This window comes from Neomonachus schauinslandi, chromosome 3 (assembly GCF_002201575.2).
Source record: "Neomonachus schauinslandi chromosome 3, ASM220157v2, whole genome shotgun sequence".
Taxonomy (NCBI): Eukaryota; Metazoa; Chordata; class Mammalia; order Carnivora; family Phocidae; genus Neomonachus; species Neomonachus schauinslandi.
The window spans coordinates 128,574,121-128,592,750 of NC_058405.1; the positions used below are offsets into that span (position 1 = coordinate 128,574,121).

Consider the following 18,630-nt stretch of genomic DNA (forward strand, 5'->3'; position numbering starts at 1 on the left):
ATGAGGATTCTACTTTGATGCAACTGCAAATAAGACTTTGGTCATATTTTAAAGGATAAAATTTGCAAAATTTAGCAATTTCAAACTTAGGTTTCCCTTACTGAACAGTCTGAAGATTGGAATTTTGCAATTCTGATAAATGAAACTGATCCAAATCAGCACAGGTTTCCACCACTATCAGAAAGTAGAGCCTTCCTAATGAAACCTTTTGTGAACAGAAATGGCCTAAAGCAAAGAAGCAATTACCATTAGTTTATAGGGGAAAATTTGTGCGCATCCCTAGGCCCCAAACATAACCTCTCTTCAGCTTTTTTGATACGTTAGGACACATCTTGCTAACGGATGCACAAAATAAATTGAGATAAAGCATACGTGATCACAGACACAATTCGAAGCTATGGCAGCTTGACACTGGGAGGCTGGGTGTGGTTCCAGGGGAAGGAGCTTTGGTCCTGCCGCTCTCCCTAAAAGGATGCATGCTACCTTAATAATGGCTTACTGCAAAACAAAAGCTGAATGCTATTTTTACTTTTAGCATTTATCATAAAAGTGAAAATCATCTTCAGATTTCCTTTGGTTAGAGAAAACAGCTACTCCTGTAGGTCTTTAGTAAAAGCTAAGTGGCAACATGTGAAATTTCAAAAAGCAGGGGATATGTGTATTTGAGTATAGGTACAGCATTTACAAGAAGTTCATTCTGAAGTTGAGTTTGGTTCAACACTTCTGTGCAGGCTGCTTGTTCGCTAAGAAAAATTTTAACTTTTTTAACATAGATGGCAAGTGAGTCTTACCTCGGATATAATATGGATTTTCAGTTCTGTTGTGGAGGGTTGCAGTTTCATTTTCCTGGGGCCATCGCAAACATTTATGCTTCAGGTTGCCCATGAAGAGCCCCATCCCAATTAGGGAAAATACACTCAGAAAAAACAGAGTTAGGGAAATGACACCAGTAAGTTTCTTCAAGCAGTGGATGAGGATCCCTACGAAAGACTTCAGACCTAAAAAGAGAAAGGTTTGTTTTTGATAAAGTACAATACCGTAGGTAAGCAGCTGTTAGCACAATTCCTCCATGGCAAATGCATACTCCATTGAGATCAACAGCTTTGTGTTTCATAATCTACATCATCCATTATCTAGATCTAATAAGTAAAATGAGTAGAAAATAAAATAAATAAAAATCTGAACTTTAAGGTTTCTATATTATTGCTAGCTTATTACATCTGTTAAAATAATTCAGGCACAAATTTTAAAATTAATTATTTGTTTTTCTTTACTATAAAGAACAAGACTTTTTCGTGGTTACTGCTTTTGATACCAACCACCACTGTTTATAAACATAAGTGTAGAGTTATAAATCAAAATAGGTTGCAAATGTTGTTGAAACAAGAAATAGTTTGAAATAACAGTATTCTATACTATTCTTTCATTAACTTTTTAAGAATTCAACTTTTGGAGCTAATTAAATAAAACATGAACAAATTTGAATTAAGAATGAGAATAACACACCATTGTGATATCTGTAGACTGTATTTACATTAGAACACTTACTAATTGAGAATTCAGCCTTAAAACTGGCTTTATTTAAGGAACTCATTTTTCTATTTATTAAATAAAACCTGTTCAAGAAACCCTTATGTACTGCTGGTGGGAATGTAAATTGGTGCAGCCATTGTAGAAAACAGGATGGAGGTTCCTCAAAAAATTAAAAATAGAACTACTATAAAATCCAGTAATTACACTGCTGGGTATTTATCCAAAGAAAACACGAATCCAAAAATATATATGCACCCCTGTGTTAGTTGCAGCATGATTTACAACAGCCAAGATATGGAAGCAACTTAGTGTCCACTCATAGCTGAATGGATAAAGAGATGGCATTTACATATATAATGGGATATAATTCAGCCATAAAAAAGAATAAGATCTTGCCATTTGTGACAACGTGGATGGATCTAGAGTATATTGTGCTAAGTGAAATAAGTCAGACAGAGAAAGAAAATGCCATATAATTTCACTTTATATGTGGAATCTAAAAAATAAACCAAATGAACAAATAAAAAGAGCATAAACGGAGTCATATATACAAAGAACAGACTGGTGGTTGCCAGAGGGGAGGCGGTGGGGGACATGGACAAAATGGGTGAAGGGGAGTGGGAGGTACAGACTTCCAGCTATGGAATGACTAAGTCACAGGATGAAAGGCATGGGGATATATAGTCAGTGTGTTGTAAGAGCCTTTTATGGTGAGAGTGGTAGCTACACTTGAGGTGAGCATGGCATAACAGACTGGTAGAATCACCACACTGTACACCTAAAATTAATGTAACATTGTGTGTCAACTGCACTTCAATTTTTTTTAAAAGCTCAATTCTGTAAACAAAAAAAAAGAAACAAAAACAAAAATAATGTAATTGTACTTCATAGATAAAACCAGTATTAACCTTCCTTCCTCCCTCCCTCCCTCCCTCCGTTCCTTACTTTCTCCCTTCCTTTCTTCTCTTGTTTCCCTTGCTCTCTTGTTATTTGTTGGTCTGTTTATATTTGGGATCCTAATAACTGTTCAGCTTAACAATGGATAAGAATGTACTAGCTCTGTGATATTATCAATATTATTATGCTTCTGTTTTATCTTTAAAATGTGGCTAATAATACCTGTTTCATATATTATTGTGAGAATTGGAAATCTATTTTTTTTTTTTTTGAGTTTTTAACTTTGTAGGGCCCAAACTCACAACCATGAGATCAAGACCTGTGGTGAGATCAAGAGTCAGATGTTTAACTGACTGAGCCACCCAGGTGCCCTGAAAATCTATTTTTTAGTGACCTCTTCAGATGATTGGATTTCTTGAGTATATTAGGATAAGGTTGAAATAAAGTTATTCCTGTGGTTAAAGAAATGTGATATCTAGATTAAATATAAAATTTTAATTGCTACCATATGGAAATACTTGTTTGTAGCTTATTTTTGCCACTTGGAGTTGTACTATTAATTTTATTTTGCTATATGCAAGCCTTTTTTTTAAAGTGTTATATTAGAAATAGAATTTCTGTATCATAATATATGTAAGTATTAATACATTTATGTTCACTTTGTTTTAAGAGATGTTGAACCAATGTATAAACCAAATATATAAATACATAGTCAAGCTTTCACTAAAACTGGGGTGTTTAAAAAAATCTTTGCCAATTTATTAAAAGAAAAATGAGATCACTTTGCTTTAATGTAATTTCTGTGATTACTATAATGAACTTTCCAAAATATGTATTTTTTTAATTTTTTAATTTTATTATGTTATGTTAATCACCATACATTACATCATTAGTTTTTGATGTAGTGTTCCATGATTCATTGTTTGCGTATAACACCCAGTGCTCCATTCAGTACGTGCCCTCTTTAATACCCATCAAAATATGTATATTTTATATACATATTTTCATTTGGCAACTCTCAAATGAGTTCTTTGGCAACTGTCATGAGTTCTTTGTATATTTTCTTTTTTTAACTGAATTAACATACAGTGTTTATATTAGTTTATTATAATTGTTCAATTTGTGTATTTTGCATTACATATTATTTTTCATGATTTATAGGAAAGGTAACATTCAAATCCTTATAATGGCTTGTCAGGAAACATAAATTCATGCAAAAGGGGAGCAGAGGTGACTTGGATGAATATGCCTGATTTATTTCCATTTTAATTTTAAAGATTTTATTTATTTATTTGACAGAGAGAAAGACAGCAAGAGAGGGAACACAAGCATGGAGAGCTGGAGAGGGAGAAGCAGGTTCCCCACTGAGCAGGGAGCCCGATGTGGGGCTTGATCCCAGGACGCTGGGATCATGACCTGAGCTGAAGGCAGACGCTGGATTCATCCAAATTAATTTAGGTTTTAATGTTAAAAATCACTAGATTTTTATAATTTTGGCATCTATTTCAAAGTTTTCTGAAACACAAATAAAATATGTTTCTAGTTTAGGCATGTCTGTTATTACTTCGGATTTATAATATTTGCATTTTGTTTTACATATCACTAACAACAGTTAATTTGAAATTCATTCTGTGTTGAAATGATTTCAGAGTTCACTGTGATTACTTCTGGTATTAAATCTTCCCATTGTTGAATGTTTTGTTTTCATACCAGTTATTCAGGAAAGATACATATATAAAATTTCAGAACTCTTGCATGACTGAGAATATCTTCCTCTCAGCTTCACATATGGATGACAGACAGGTATAGAATACTGGTCTCATAACCTTCCTGTTTACACTTCCTCCAAGCTCTGAAACTACACTGCCTATTCATGTTCAATATTATCAAGAGGTCTAAAAATAACCTTTCCATAGGCAATTTTTCATTGCTTTTTTGCTTGTAGGATTTTTATAATACTTTTATTTTTTAGAAGTTTAAATTTAAAAACTGTTATAATGTCTAAGTATATCTTTTAGTTTTTTATCTACTATAAAAATGAACCTTTTCCATTTGTGAGAAAAATCTCAAGTTAAAATTTTTTTAAAATTTTCTAGTGTATTTTTGAATAATTTGTCTTTTACATTTATTCTGGTCTCATTTTTAGGGTCACCAACTATCCATAAGATGGAACTTAGTTTCCTCTTTTTCATTAACCCATCCATTTTTGGTTCTATTGTATTGATATAGAATTTCCCTCATTTTTCTTCACACAAGCAGTTTTGTTTTACCATACCATAATACTGTACAGACAATACCATATTTTAATGCTTCTATTACCATCAAATATTCACCAAAAAATTCTAATTTTTTAAAAGATTTATGTATTTATTTTAGAGAGAGAAAGAGAGAGAGCAGGAGTGGGAGGGGCAGAGGGAGAGAGAGAATCTCAAATAGACTTCCCTCTGAGTACAGAAACCATGACCTACAGATCACAACCTGAGCCGAAGCCAAGAGTCGGACTCTTAACTGACTGCACCATCTAGGCGCCCTGAGTATTATAATTTTTATCACTCTTGTCTGATAGGTGTTTTTGTCTATTTTATTATAGCATTTTCATCTTTCGCTTGAGTCTAGGTTTTCTTCTGAAGGCACTACAAAAGGGGTGCCTGGGTGGCTCAATCAGTTAAGCATGGACTCTTGGTTTCTGCTCAGGTCATGATCTCATGGTCATGATTTCAGGGTCATGGGATCAAGCCCCGTGTGGAGCTCAGTGCAGAGTCTGCATGAGATTCTTTCCCCCTCTGCTCCTCCCCGCTTGTGCCGTCTCTTAAATAAATAAATAAATAAATAAATAAATAAAATCTTTTTATTTTTTTTATTTTTTTATTCTTATGTTAATCCCCACACATTACATCATTAGTTTTAGAGGGCATAGTTTTTAAAGAAAAAAGAGGATTATTTTTAATTTTCTTAAATAGCATGTTTCCCTTTTGGTACTGCAAAATAGTTTCATATGCTCTATATTGCTGGTATGTCCATTGATTATTTTCTCCCTTGAAAAAATAGCAATTTCTATCAGGCTGTTTGTTTCCAACTCCACTAAGACATGTTCTTCTTGTATTGACTTGGATTCACCTGATTCGTTCTATAATCTTCACATCTGAGCCTAAGCTGAAGACACAGGTGATACAATTTTATGTTCTAGTAATTTGTGGAGAGTAGTAAGGGAGGTAGAACGGTGGGAATTCCTATCACCGCAACTCTTCTCGCTGGCGCTTTCTTCACTGGGTTTGGTGAAGCTGCCATGCACAGACCATTGTTGTTAAACAGCTTTATTGAGCTATAATTCATAAATCATACAATTCACACATTTAATGTGTACAATTCAGTGTTTTAATATATCCATAGGGCTATGTACCATCCATCATCCAATCTTTTTACTGTTTTGCCTAGGCTAGACTCCAAGTACATGGTATGCATATATCTGGCCTTCTTCATGGTGTTGCAGTGGACAAAAATTGCCTGTAGATCTCATTTCTGGTATTATCACACTTGCCTCTGGGTTTATTGGCCCACCTATTTCATGCTTCTGACTCAGCAGCCAAAACACTGAGTGTAGTTCTTTCGTATCGGATTGTTTTTAATCCATTCTTAACACAAATTAGAAGGTGTTGGTGGGCTTCTCTAGGATATCTTCAGGAATGGGAACTGTAAATTAGTCCTCAGCATCTTCTATCAGTGTGGTCACAGCTCTACCTTATTTAGCAGAACGTCCTTTAACTCTGTGGCATGTGGAATGCACCCTATCCAAGCACTCAGAGCAAAATGGAATTTATCTTATTTTATATTACTTTGTTCATTTCAACTGGTTTTTAGAAGCAGTGAAGAAAAGAAGGCATATTAGGTATCTGTCTAGATTGCTATCTCTCTCAGAAGTCTAAGAACAATTTTATAAGTTCATATTTAAGATGGAAGGATAAATAAGAAAAAATAGAATATATTTTGATTAATCTCTATATTTTATCATTAAGTATTGAACCCATCTCAAATAAATAACAGTCAAATGTGATTTTTTTTTTTTTTTTTGCTTTCCTGGAGTGACTGAAATAAACTTATAGATCAGATAATTCGCTTACTTCAAAGATGAAATATTGTTCAATTTAGTATTTCTCCAAGCAATTACAGGGGAGTTCAAAAGAATACAGGGTAGTACATAAATCAAAATGAAGACAAGAACTAAATGCCATTTCTTACCTTGGTTTAGGGGAATAATTTTCAAAATTCTCAAATTTCTTGAAATTCTAAATATTGTAATGGAGTTGAGAGCTAAGTATCTTGTTATGTGCCTGTGGAATTAAATTAGAGTTATTTAAAAGTCATACTGAGTCTATGCTGCTTATCATTGACTTTTTATACTATTTAAACTTATTTTTAAAACCACATATCCAAACGTTTCCCTTGCTCTCATTGTTCCATTTTGCAAATACTTGCCTTATTGATTGGAAGACAAAGATTATTACAGTGCAAGGTAGCCAGGTAAATATTAATCCACAAATTATGATAGTTTATAAAAGCTTGACACTGTGATTAGTCATAATTCCGTACCAGGCACCCTATATTATGTTCATAAATATTTTGTTATTTAATCACTGAAGAGGTAGTTAAAATAGGAAAAAATCTATAGTTTTTTAAGCAATGAGATTTAAGTACTTAAGCTTCTGATGATGATCATGATGAGGATGATCTTGATGGTAATGACGACGGTGATGATAGCCAAAGGCAGGCTGTATAGTGGTTAAGGGCACAGCCTGTAGCCAGAGTGTTTATGTAGAAATCCAGGCTCCCAAGTTACTAGTTGTGTGACATGGAAAAATTACTGATTCCTTCTTGCCTCAGCTTCTTCAAAATTAAAGTGGGGATAATAATTCCTAATTTTGAGGCTTTTTGTCGGGATTAAACAAGCTCATACATGTAAAGTGCATAGCTTAGCACCTGGCACACGGGGCTAAGTAGTAGCTGTGTTAGCTAAGTATTATCTATCAGTCCTGGCAACAGCAAAATAATGGTAGTAATCAAAGTAGTAGTGATAATAATTTCAATGATATTAGCTACTATTTTTTATTGCTTACAACATGGCAGACACTGATTATGCGCTTTATGAAGTCTATTTCTTGTTTTAAAAAATCAACCCCAAACTTAAAAATGAATATCATTTTAAATTATATTTAACAGGAGTTTGGTGCCAGTGATCATTTCCTTAGCCATAAAACAGAGCACACTAAATAGAAATCGTTGAAAAAATACTCATGTAAATCATTAGAATTTAATGTAACACTCTCGAAAATGTGTGTGGGTGTGTTTAAGATATTTTATTCTGATATCTAGTGTTTACTGCTCTTAAGCAATGTAGCTAAATAAAATGTAGGTTGGAGATGAAATCAAACATGTTAGGATCTTCTTGTAAGTCTCCAAGAGATTTTCTATGCACTGAAAATAATCACTTAAAATCCTAAAATTCAACCTCTGTTGTTTTGCTTCAGATAGAAAACAGATAATATCCCATTCCTTTCATTTTTATTGCATATTCGGAGAGCTAGTTCAGTTGGAGCTGCCTGAGAGTCATTATGGCTATGATTTATGAAATATTTTTTTGTTCACAGAATTTTTGCAAGCAGAAAACTTTGTAAATCTTAATGTTTCTTTATGAAAAGTATTTACTTAGCAAGGTATTAAGCTGTTTGTAATTTGAAGAAATACTCACTCAAACAAAGTTACACTGAAATCGAGCCAGTTCCATGGATCACCAAAGAAATAAAAAGGTTCTACCCAGATGCCTCTTGCAATGAGTTTTATAAGTATTTCAAATGTGTAAATTCCAAGCAAAGTATTCCTGCAGAAAATTTTTCATATAAATGTTAAAAGTGAGAATAATGCATTGTCAGAAATAACAGGTCTATGGTAACCATTTGGCAACCAACCAAACAACCAATCAACCAATCCACCAACCAACTAGACAACAAAAAGTCTATGCTCCTTGAACCATACGCTAGGGCTTTTAGGGTGGGCTATATCTTACAGCATTAACCATGAAATTTGACTATCAATTTTTTTCAACAAGCCCTAGCTAGAGTTATAATCTTTACATATATTTTGGTAAATAATGAAAATACAAAATGTCAAATTTATTCCACATTGGAAATCACACAATAATTAACTGAATTACAAGAGTATGAAAGAACTAATTTTATTATATGCATATATAAGAATTTTGTGGTGAATTAGTTTTATATTTACCTTCCAAAATTAACTAGTTTTAAGAATTGAATAAAAGCTTAAGATGTAGCATCAAGAAAGGCTTCTTCTTGGGGCACCTGGGTGGCTCAGTCGGTTAAGGATGTGTCTTTGGCTCAGGTCAAGATCCCAGTGTCCTGGAATGGAGCCCCACATTGGGCTCCCTGCTCAGCAGGAGAGTCTACTTCTCCACTTCTCCACTTACCTGCCCCTAACCCCCGCTCATGCTCACCCTCTCTCTCAAATAAAAAAATAAAATTTTTTAAAAAAAAGAAAGGCTTCTTCTCTAGAACTTTTTTTTTAAAGATTTTATTTATTTATTTGAGAGAGAGAGAATGAGAGACAGAGAGCATGAGAGGGAGGAGGGTCAGAGGGAGAAGCAGACGCCCTGCTGAGCAGGGAGCCCGATGCGGGACTCGATCCCGGGACTCCAGGATCATGACCTGAGCTGAAGGCAGTGGCTTAACCAACTGAGCCACCCAGGCGCCCCTTCTCTAGAACTTTTAATGGACCTTTCCATCATTGCAGTCTAATGCAAGCCAAACTATTCACATCACTCAAGAAAGAGAAGAGAAATAGAACAGAAAGGAAGAAATAGAAATAACTTTCTTAGAATGGAAAGAAATAAATGTTATTTGAGTTTAAAGCAAATCAGGTGTGGAATGTCAATAGTAAAGAAAATCTGAGGCACTGAAATAAAATATTAATCATTACTAGTTAACTTTACAATAAAACCTCATTTGTATGATAGATAGACATAAACATATAGCTAAGTGTTCAAACATTTATATCATGTTGACTTAACATGTTGGGAAATAGCAGCATTTAAAGTCCAACTAAGAATAATGAAAGGGCAGAAAAACATTAAAATTTATTAACTGATATATGTGTGTATTTGGTTTTACTTGGAAAATTCATTAGTTGTGCTATATATATAAAGATTATAATGTTGGCGGGGATGCGGAGAAAGGGGAACCCTCCTACACTGTCGGTGGGAATGCAAGCTGGTGCAGCCACTCTGGAAAACTGTATGGAGGTTCCTCAAAAAGTTGAAAATAGAGCTACCATATGATCCAGCAATTGCACTACTGGGTATTTACCCCAAAGATACAAAAGTAGGGATCCGAAGGGGTACGTGCACCCCGATGTTTATAGCAGCAATGTCCACAATAGCCAAACTGTGGAAAGAGCCAAGGTGTCCATCGACAGATGAATGGATACAGAAGAAGTGGTATATATATACAATGGAATATTATGCAGCCATCAAAAGGAATGAGATCTTGCCATTTGCAATGACGTGGATGGAACTGGAGGGTATTATGTTGAGTGAAATAAGTCAAACAGAGAAAGACATGTATCATATGATCTCACTGATATGAGGAATTCTTAATTGCAGGAAACAAACTGAGGGTTGCTGGAGTGGGGGGTGGGGTGGGAGGGATGGGGTGACTGGGTGATATACACTGGGGAGGGTATGTGCTCTGGTAAGCGCTGTGAATTGTGCAAGACTGTTGAATCTCAGATCTGTACCTCTGAAACAAATAATGCAATATATGTTAAGAAAAAAAAAAAGAAGAAGAAGAAGGTAGCGGGAGGGGAAGAATGAAGCGGGGGAAATCGGAGGGATAGACGAACCATGAGAGACGATGGACTCTGAAAAACAAACAGGGTTCTAGAGGGGAGGGCGGTGGGAGGATGGGTTAGCCTGGTGGTGGGTTTTGAGGAGGGCACATTCTGCATGGAGCACTGGGTGTTATGCACAAACAATGAATCATGGAACACTTCATCTAAAACTAATGATGTAATGTATGGGGATTAACATAAGAATAAAAATAAATAAATAAAGAATAAGCAGTAACGTTAAAAAAAAGATTATATCATGCACAATGAGTTTATATTACAATAAATATTATACAATAAATATAAATAGTAAATTGTAAAATGTTAAATATATAGTATATAATGTACTATAATGCAGTATGTTAAATATATAATCATATATGAGATAAGGTATAATAAAATTATTTGACTTACTGTAATATTGGGCCCCATTTTGGTATCTCAGTCACGGACATAAATATGCAGTCAGTCAAGACACTAATTAAAATGAATAGTCGGAAAAAGGTAGGTTACAGTCAAGGAATAATGGATAAAAATAATATTGGAAATATGTGTTTCTATAACATGTTCATATGTATATACATGAGATAAAATAGCTTTTTAAATGTCAAAAAGAATACTATTCATATTGAAAATCAAGGAGGATTAAGATTTGTTAATATTTACTACTGCTGTGTGTACTTGAAAATAATTTTTAAATGTATTTTCAAATATGGAACACTTGGTGCAGTTATAATCCAGTTTCCAATATGACCTAAAATGAGATATCAATTCAAAAAATAAAAAGACTGCAGCAATATTTGAATAGAATAGTTGCATTTGTTATTAGTACAGTCTAAAGCCAATAGAAAAGGATATGGATGTACCAAAATCTTAATAGCTGTTCTTCTAGTTGAACTGAAAGGAGAAAATGTACACCACGTGGCATTGAATCTGAAGATTGTTCTACTTTTATTTAATACCATGAAAGTCTGTAAAATGAAAAAAGAACATCAAGTAAAATTACAAGTAGGAACTATAATCTCATCCATTACGCAACATATTGCCAATGATCATTTCAGTTGTGAATTCTAAGTTACACTTTTCTTATATTTTGATATTGTTTTACAGACTAAATCAAATGGAAAGATTTCTTCTTTTAAACATTTTCACTGATATTTAGGATTATCTACCACTTTTTTTTTTTTTGCCAGTGTTCTAACAAAGCCATTTGCCACACTCCAGTCCTCAAGTCTTCCTGCAGAACTAATGTAATAGGAAGAAATCATTATCCTAAAGGCTCATGAAGATGCATTTAAAGAAACTCAAATTTAATGAATATAAAAAAAGGTTAATTTTATTTCAAAACAAATAAGGCATGCAATTACAATAGTAAAAATGACCGAATTCACTAAGATATTTTATTAATCACTAGTAAGTATCTATGGTATAAAACCCCACTTGTATGTTATCATTGACATAAACATACCTAAAGCAGAAAGTTACATCATGTAAAAGTAGTATACTGGGATATAGAAGCGTTAAATCCAGAAATAATGAAAGATCAGAAATATCCTAAAACTGAGTTATATGTATATGTGTGCGTATATATGTGTGTATCTATTATAGATACACGTGAAAGTGTCTACCTATGTGTGTATGTCTTTGTGTGTGTGCATATATATCAGATATACACTTTTACTGTATATGCATATCCACTTGGAAAATTCATTTATGATGGAGTAAAAATACATTATATATAATGATATTATACCCATTATAATATAATATAGTATATAATATATAGTATACAATGTAATATGATACAATATAATATACCAAATGATATATATAAATATAATCTATTACATACATAAGTATCATATTGTATGTTATATATAATTATATATTAGAGGTATCTATGGTGAATGTATATTGGCATTTATATTTGTGTCTATATATATAAATATATTAGTGAAGACAAATATATATGCATTGATATTTTATGAATACATGTTCTAAATGGAAACCAACTGTGTTATAATTCTCCTTAATAAAACACTTTTCCAATATACAGTCTGTGGACATTTTGGCATGTATTGTAGTTATTTTCCCTCTTTCCATTTCAAAAGCAAAGACAAAATAAAAGGGCTCCCCAAAATCTGATTATTTAAAATGTGCTTTCTGTTATTTTCCAGAACAATCTCAAAATTCATACAAGAGGTAATATATGTGTGGGGCACTGGGGTGGTGCAGTTGGTTAGGCATCTGACTCTTGATTTTGGCTCAGGTCCTGATCTCAGGGTTGTGAGATCAAGCCCAGGGTCAGGCTCTGCACTCAGCATGGAGTCTGCTTAAGACTCTCTGTGCTCCTCTCCCCCACGCTCTTGCACTCTCTCTCTCTCTCTGAAATAAATAAATAAATAATAAAAAAGAGGTAATATATGTGCAATCAACTAGCTTACGTTATTGTAAAGGAATAATTCCAGACATAACAATTTTCCAGTTAATGTTTGAGTGCCAAAATTATTTAATTTTAGGATTATTTATTGGTACGCCATCCTTAACAGAATAAACTGAATGTAATTCATTTTCAATACTTTGTGTCATTATTAATAATAACACTTTTTATACAAACTATCCTTACAATTTTTGGCTTGTTTTATTTTTCAAAATCTTTAGTTTTATCTTCAATAACAAACTTAGATTTGCCTACCATATCTATATATACTACAAAGAACTCAGAACTCTGCCAGAGTAAACTTCTAAGGTTATTATGTGAAGTCAACTGTTAGGACTTAAGCATAGCAAAGGTGAAAACAGAGATAATTGAGATGAAGAGTTACTTTTCACTAAAATGTTCTGATGATTTTACAGATGTTTTATAGCTAATGTTACATAATGCCCATGGAAGCTATGAGAGCTACTGGAGTCTTTGTTAACATATACATTTACAATGCCAATATTCTTCCACCACGCAAAATATTTGAAAGAGTTGTGTTTATGCAAAATCATCACGTTGCCTTCCATCCAGAGACTTTGGTTCAATTCCATTTTGCCCATTTGGTAATATCACTGAATGCTTTACAAGAATATCAAATTACATTTGTCCAAAACAGAACTAATCCTCCTATCCCCCAAGCTTACTCTTTTTTAGAATTATTTCTGTTTTTTAAGTAGCAGTACCATTATTCCAAGCTGGAAATTTTGGCATTATTAGTCTGTCTTCAAATCCTGTTGTTTCTTCTCAGGTTTGTTACATTTTTCCCTCCTCTGAAACCTTCCTATAATCCAGGGCTCTTGACTTCAGGCCTGGATTACCCTCTTTCCGATATCATCTTTCTGACTCTATCTCTTCTATGCAATAGTAATTTAGAGGTCTTCAGATTTAAACTTACTTAAACATTGCATTCATCACATCAGTTCTTTGGCCATCACATTAAATCCATGTTGACATCTTCATTTCCTCATTCCTTTATTTCCCACAACTTGCAATAGGGGTTGAGTTCTATCATCACCCTGTTTCTTCCCTATTCCAATTAATATCAAGATTTTCCCTTTGTACTGTTAAAATGTGATGTGCTCTCGAAGCTGTAATTCAAATTCTTTTTCTTAAGGAAGACTCTTCCAGCTTTGTCAGCCCACACAGATCTTTGCCTTTACTAAGCATGATTGTTCTTATTTTTATCATTTTTGTGCTTGTTTTTGGATTGTTCAAATATTTAGTTGGTTCCTCAAGCCATTCCAGGGATAAGACAGGATGTGAATGTATGAATTAATAAAAATGGTAAATAAAATATAGATTGGTTTTTATTTTCCCAACTACTGAACAAGCTTATTCAGTTGAACATTTAAAATTATTGTACATATTATAAAAATTTTATATTATAGTTATTTTAAAATCAATAACCTTAAGTAGCCAATCATCATGCTCCCATAAAACAAGTCATTTACATTAGGTCATAACAGTATAACCTATTAAAAGTAGAGTAACTCCCAACAAACTAACCTACCAGGCAAACAATCAGTTTTGATAAAAATCCCAAATATTTGTGAAATTTCTTATCCAGTTTTTTATAACTTAAAATAACTCTTTGACGTATTCTTCATTCTTTTTAAATCCTATATCAATTAGACTTTTTGCACATCTGAAAAAAAATAATGAAAATGTAGTCACAATTAGTTCAATTAATCCTTACATTTTTATTCTTATAGTATGGGTCTGCATCTTCCAAAGGCTCCAACAGCATTCCTCGAGGGAGATTCCCATAAACAAATGGAAGCTCTTTTCCAACTTCCAAGTCAGTGTTGGGCTTTAAATCTCTTTGGTTCTCACTGTGCTTTTTAGCAATATGCTGTTTCATAAGTTCAAGAGACTCTCTGGTGAAGGGGACAAGGCCCTTTGGTTCTGGGGAAGCCATTTCCAATTTTGTACCTGCAAGAAATGTATTTTCTTCAGTTCTATATAAAATTTGGGTATATAAAGAAAAATTTTAAATTACAAATGGTTAGGATATGATTAAAAGAGAACAGCAAACTGAATACATGTATTCAAAGAAAATTCCTCAGTTTTGTAGATATATGAGTTGTTAAACTAGGTTTTGTTGTACTTGATACTATACTTGTTTGTAAGTTCATGAGTGACCAGTCCTACTTCATTTACTCATCCACTGAATTCTCTTTGTTTTATTGAAATCTTCTTATCAGTTTCTCCCTCATAATAAAAGAGTTCTAAAGCTCTAGAGATTTGGGGGGACCAAACCTAATTTTTTGTCTCTCAGCTATATTTAACCATTAACTAAACTTTTCTTCTTTAAACTCATTTTCATTGGCTTTAGGCCCCATTCTTCTGTGTCTCCTCTTATAGCTCTGATTACTTCCTTCACTCAGTCCTTTCTCCCAAATTTTAATTCTGATATCCTTTAAAATTCTGCCTTTCTCTTCTGTTATATCCATGTTTTTGGTGAATACATAGGCAAACACTGAATTTCAATTACTGTACATGGATATTTACCAAGTCCATTTCCCAAAACACTCTCTTCCCCTCAATTATCCATGTGACAATTACACCAATAATAGCAATTTAACAAGTAAAAACAAAATTCATTGTTATCCTGAATGACTAGAATTGTTCTTTAACCTTTTAGCCATAGTAAAAACAAACACACATACAAATACACAAACTTAATACCTTGAAAATTATTCATGACATTTTTGTTTGTCATCAATTCCTCTGCACAAAATAATTTTCTTACAATTATTTTCAATTATGTATTTAAATATTATCCATTGTTTACATATCTGTGTCAAGGTAGACATCTTTATAATTCTATATCTGGATTGTGCTAGTAGTCTCTACAGGTTTCTCTCAGTTCTAAGTCTTTGCCTATTTCAAGTCATCCTAAAGGCCACTGAAGTTAGTTTCCATTAAATATAATTTCATGCATCAATTCCCCATTCATGAACTTCATTTTATTCTCTCACATAAAAATATGTTCTTTTGCTGATTCTCTCCATCCTATTTCCTGTTGAACACACCTCACATATCATACTTTATTGAGGGAAGTCAAAACGCTTTGAGTCAGTACAATTTATAAATACAAGCTACAGATAACTGATGTTTGCTCTTACATATAAAATCTTCCTTTAAAATATTTAATAAGCTTTCAAAATTGTATTCCTTACATGGAATTCCTTAAATACATATTAAAGAGTTTCTTAATGACTCATGGTTATAGACTAATATAAATTAAAAAAAATCATGAACCTTGGAATTAAATAGACCTACATTCAAATCCTAAATTCTGTCATTAATGTTCTTAGTGGTCTCAGTAAAATTAGTTAACGTTCTTGAACCTGTCAGTCATAAAATTGGGATTCCTTCTCAGGTTAAAGAAGGATAAAATAGAATAATATGGGTGAAAATGCCACGTACAGTGATTGGCACACAATAGGTGGGAAGTAAATGTGAATTTTCAATTGTGATAAGATTTTATATCTTAGAATAATGGGCCAAATCTAATAGAATAAGATATAGCAGGAATACATGTGAGGTTTTGAAATTTGAACCAAAACAACCTATCTGTACAAGTTCAATAGATATGTTTTTGCAGAGAAAACTGCCAAGGGATTTTACTTAATAATAATCGCAATATAAATCAATACCGGTTTGTTTCTGTCAAAAAAACCTAATGTAACTTTTGTCTGTTTTGAAGGAAGATGGAGGAGGCGATCTTTATTTTGCTGCGTTCCATAACCACACCCGAGAGGCCTGTATGTAAACTGAAGGGTCTTCAAACGGGATCAGAATGTTGATTAGACTCAAATCACACCATCTATAGACCAGTTAAAAGAATGAAGGCTATGTTAGTTGAAAGCAGAAAAGACTCAAGTGGAACATTATCGATTCCAAGTATCTCAATGATTCTCACATAGAAGAGAAATTAGATTCAAGTATTATTTAAAAAAAAAAGAAAAGATGAACTAGGATCATTGAGCTGAAGCAGAATACATTTGGCTTAAAATAATAAAGTATTTTTTAAATAGCTGTCAAGACATAGAATAGGACGATTTGGACATTAATCCTTCCTTATAACTAGCAATATGAAAGCATGCACTTCTTGACAGTTGGGTAGAATAATTTAAATGGGTCCAAATATTGATTGGTTGCAACCTTATAATTTTAGAACTTTCCAACCTTAAAATCTTTGGATTGAATTTTCAGAGTATCACATGACCTAGAAGTCTGGGCTAACTATTAGCTAAACTGAACCTATGCAGCATTGAATTAACAAAATCAAAAGCATCTTTTTTCTTTTCAGATTACAATAAAAGTACTTCTTATATCTTATATTTTTAGGATCCACTGTAACTGCTAACAAATATGATTAAGCTTATATATGTAAAGAATATTGTCCCTAAAAGTAGATACAAAGGGACGTTCAAACTTATTGCAAAGACACTGTTATTAATGAAAATATTTTTGAACACTTTCCATTGAAACCTCAAAATTAAATTTGCAAGCCAGCCTTTTTTTTAAGCTTATTTATTAAAGTAATCTCTATGCCCAACGTTGGGCTTGAACTCACAACCCCAGAATCAAGAGCTGCACGCTCCACTGACTGAGCCAGCCAGGTGCCTCTGCAAGCCAGTCTTCTTATTCCATTGTACAAATATAATCTTTTTTTTTTCCTGTTATCACCTCATACATAGCAAAACAATCTTTGGTTCCTTATTCTGTCACCTACTAGCTATGAGACCTTGATAACGTAGCCTGTCATACTTTCTTCATATGTAAACTTTGGGATCCCTTATGTATCTCACAAGGTCATAAATATTAAACCAGACCATATACAGAAAGCCTGGGCCACAGTACTGACTTTGCCAATGTTAATTCTCTCTCCCAACTCAGTCAGTTATCCCAGAAGCTATCTCTAGTAATGATTTTAAGGTTGAATGAAACTTACTCTGGGTTGTTGACTAGGTGAATGAATAGACAGTGGGCATTCTCTTCTACGGTATGACAAAGAACGGCAAGCATTTATCAAATGCAACTGGCTTGCATCCTACTTTTAGATGGCTAAGTGCAGACTTTAAATTATTGATCATTACATCATAATTCAGTGAAAGCATTTCTGTGGGGAATTTATAAAATATGGTCAGGCAGTATGCTTTCCAGTGAGTGATCTTAATATAATGCTAAAGCCTGAAAAATATAGAAAGATTAGTAGTTCATCTGTCCATTAGAATGTCTTTCTAAAAAACTGAATAGCTAAAGTAAGCTTTTGGCAAAAATTGTATCAAAGTCAACTCAGACTTGGCTTCTAACAAGTTCCAGTTGTACTGATATTTTATATTGTTGATTAAAAAGCAAGCCAATTCTCTTGGACATCAGTTGAAAGTAGCACAGCTAGCATCAGTATGGGGAAAAGAGATGCATTCTTTTGAAAAATATTCTCCTTAAAACAAATTTCAAACATATGAAGTAAGTCAATATTTGTCATAATAATAATGGCAATTTCACTTATAGTTACAATTACTGAGTGACTACCATTTGAGAGGCACTGAACTAGATGTTTTTAGTTCTATGATCTCATAGTCTCACATATCCTTGTGGTCACCATTCTACCAGTGAGGGAGCAGAGATTGATGAGTTTCATGATTTCTCCATCACTGTATAGCTAGTTAGGTGGTAAAGGGAGATGCTAACTCAGGTATGTCTAAATCTAAATTTGGGTATCTTTAAACTACACCACAAAAAAGCTATAAATTTTCAGACAAGTGTAAACAATTGATACCTCTGTATAGCTACCTTAGACATATCCAAAA

General features: G+C 33.2%; 1 protein-coding gene across 1 annotated transcript in view; it reads right to left on the reverse strand.

Moving 5' to 3' along the window:
* Nucleotides 1-14,723, reverse strand: part of SCN7A (sodium voltage-gated channel alpha subunit 7) — a 67,743-nt gene extending 53,020 nt beyond the window's left edge. The window contains exons 1-6 of the mRNA XM_021702900.1: nucleotides 14,502-14,723; nucleotides 11,182-11,294; nucleotides 10,738-10,827; nucleotides 8,174-8,302; nucleotides 6,667-6,758; nucleotides 792-998 (exon numbers count right to left, since the gene is read on the reverse strand). Coding sequence (XP_021558575.1) covers nucleotides 792-998; nucleotides 6,667-6,758; nucleotides 8,174-8,302; nucleotides 10,738-10,827; nucleotides 11,182-11,294; nucleotides 14,502-14,723 — 853 coding nt within the window. The remainder of the gene's footprint in view (nucleotides 1-791; nucleotides 999-6,666; nucleotides 6,759-8,173; nucleotides 8,303-10,737; nucleotides 10,828-11,181; nucleotides 11,295-14,501) is intronic.
* Nucleotides 14,724-18,630: the final 3,907 nt, after the last annotated feature.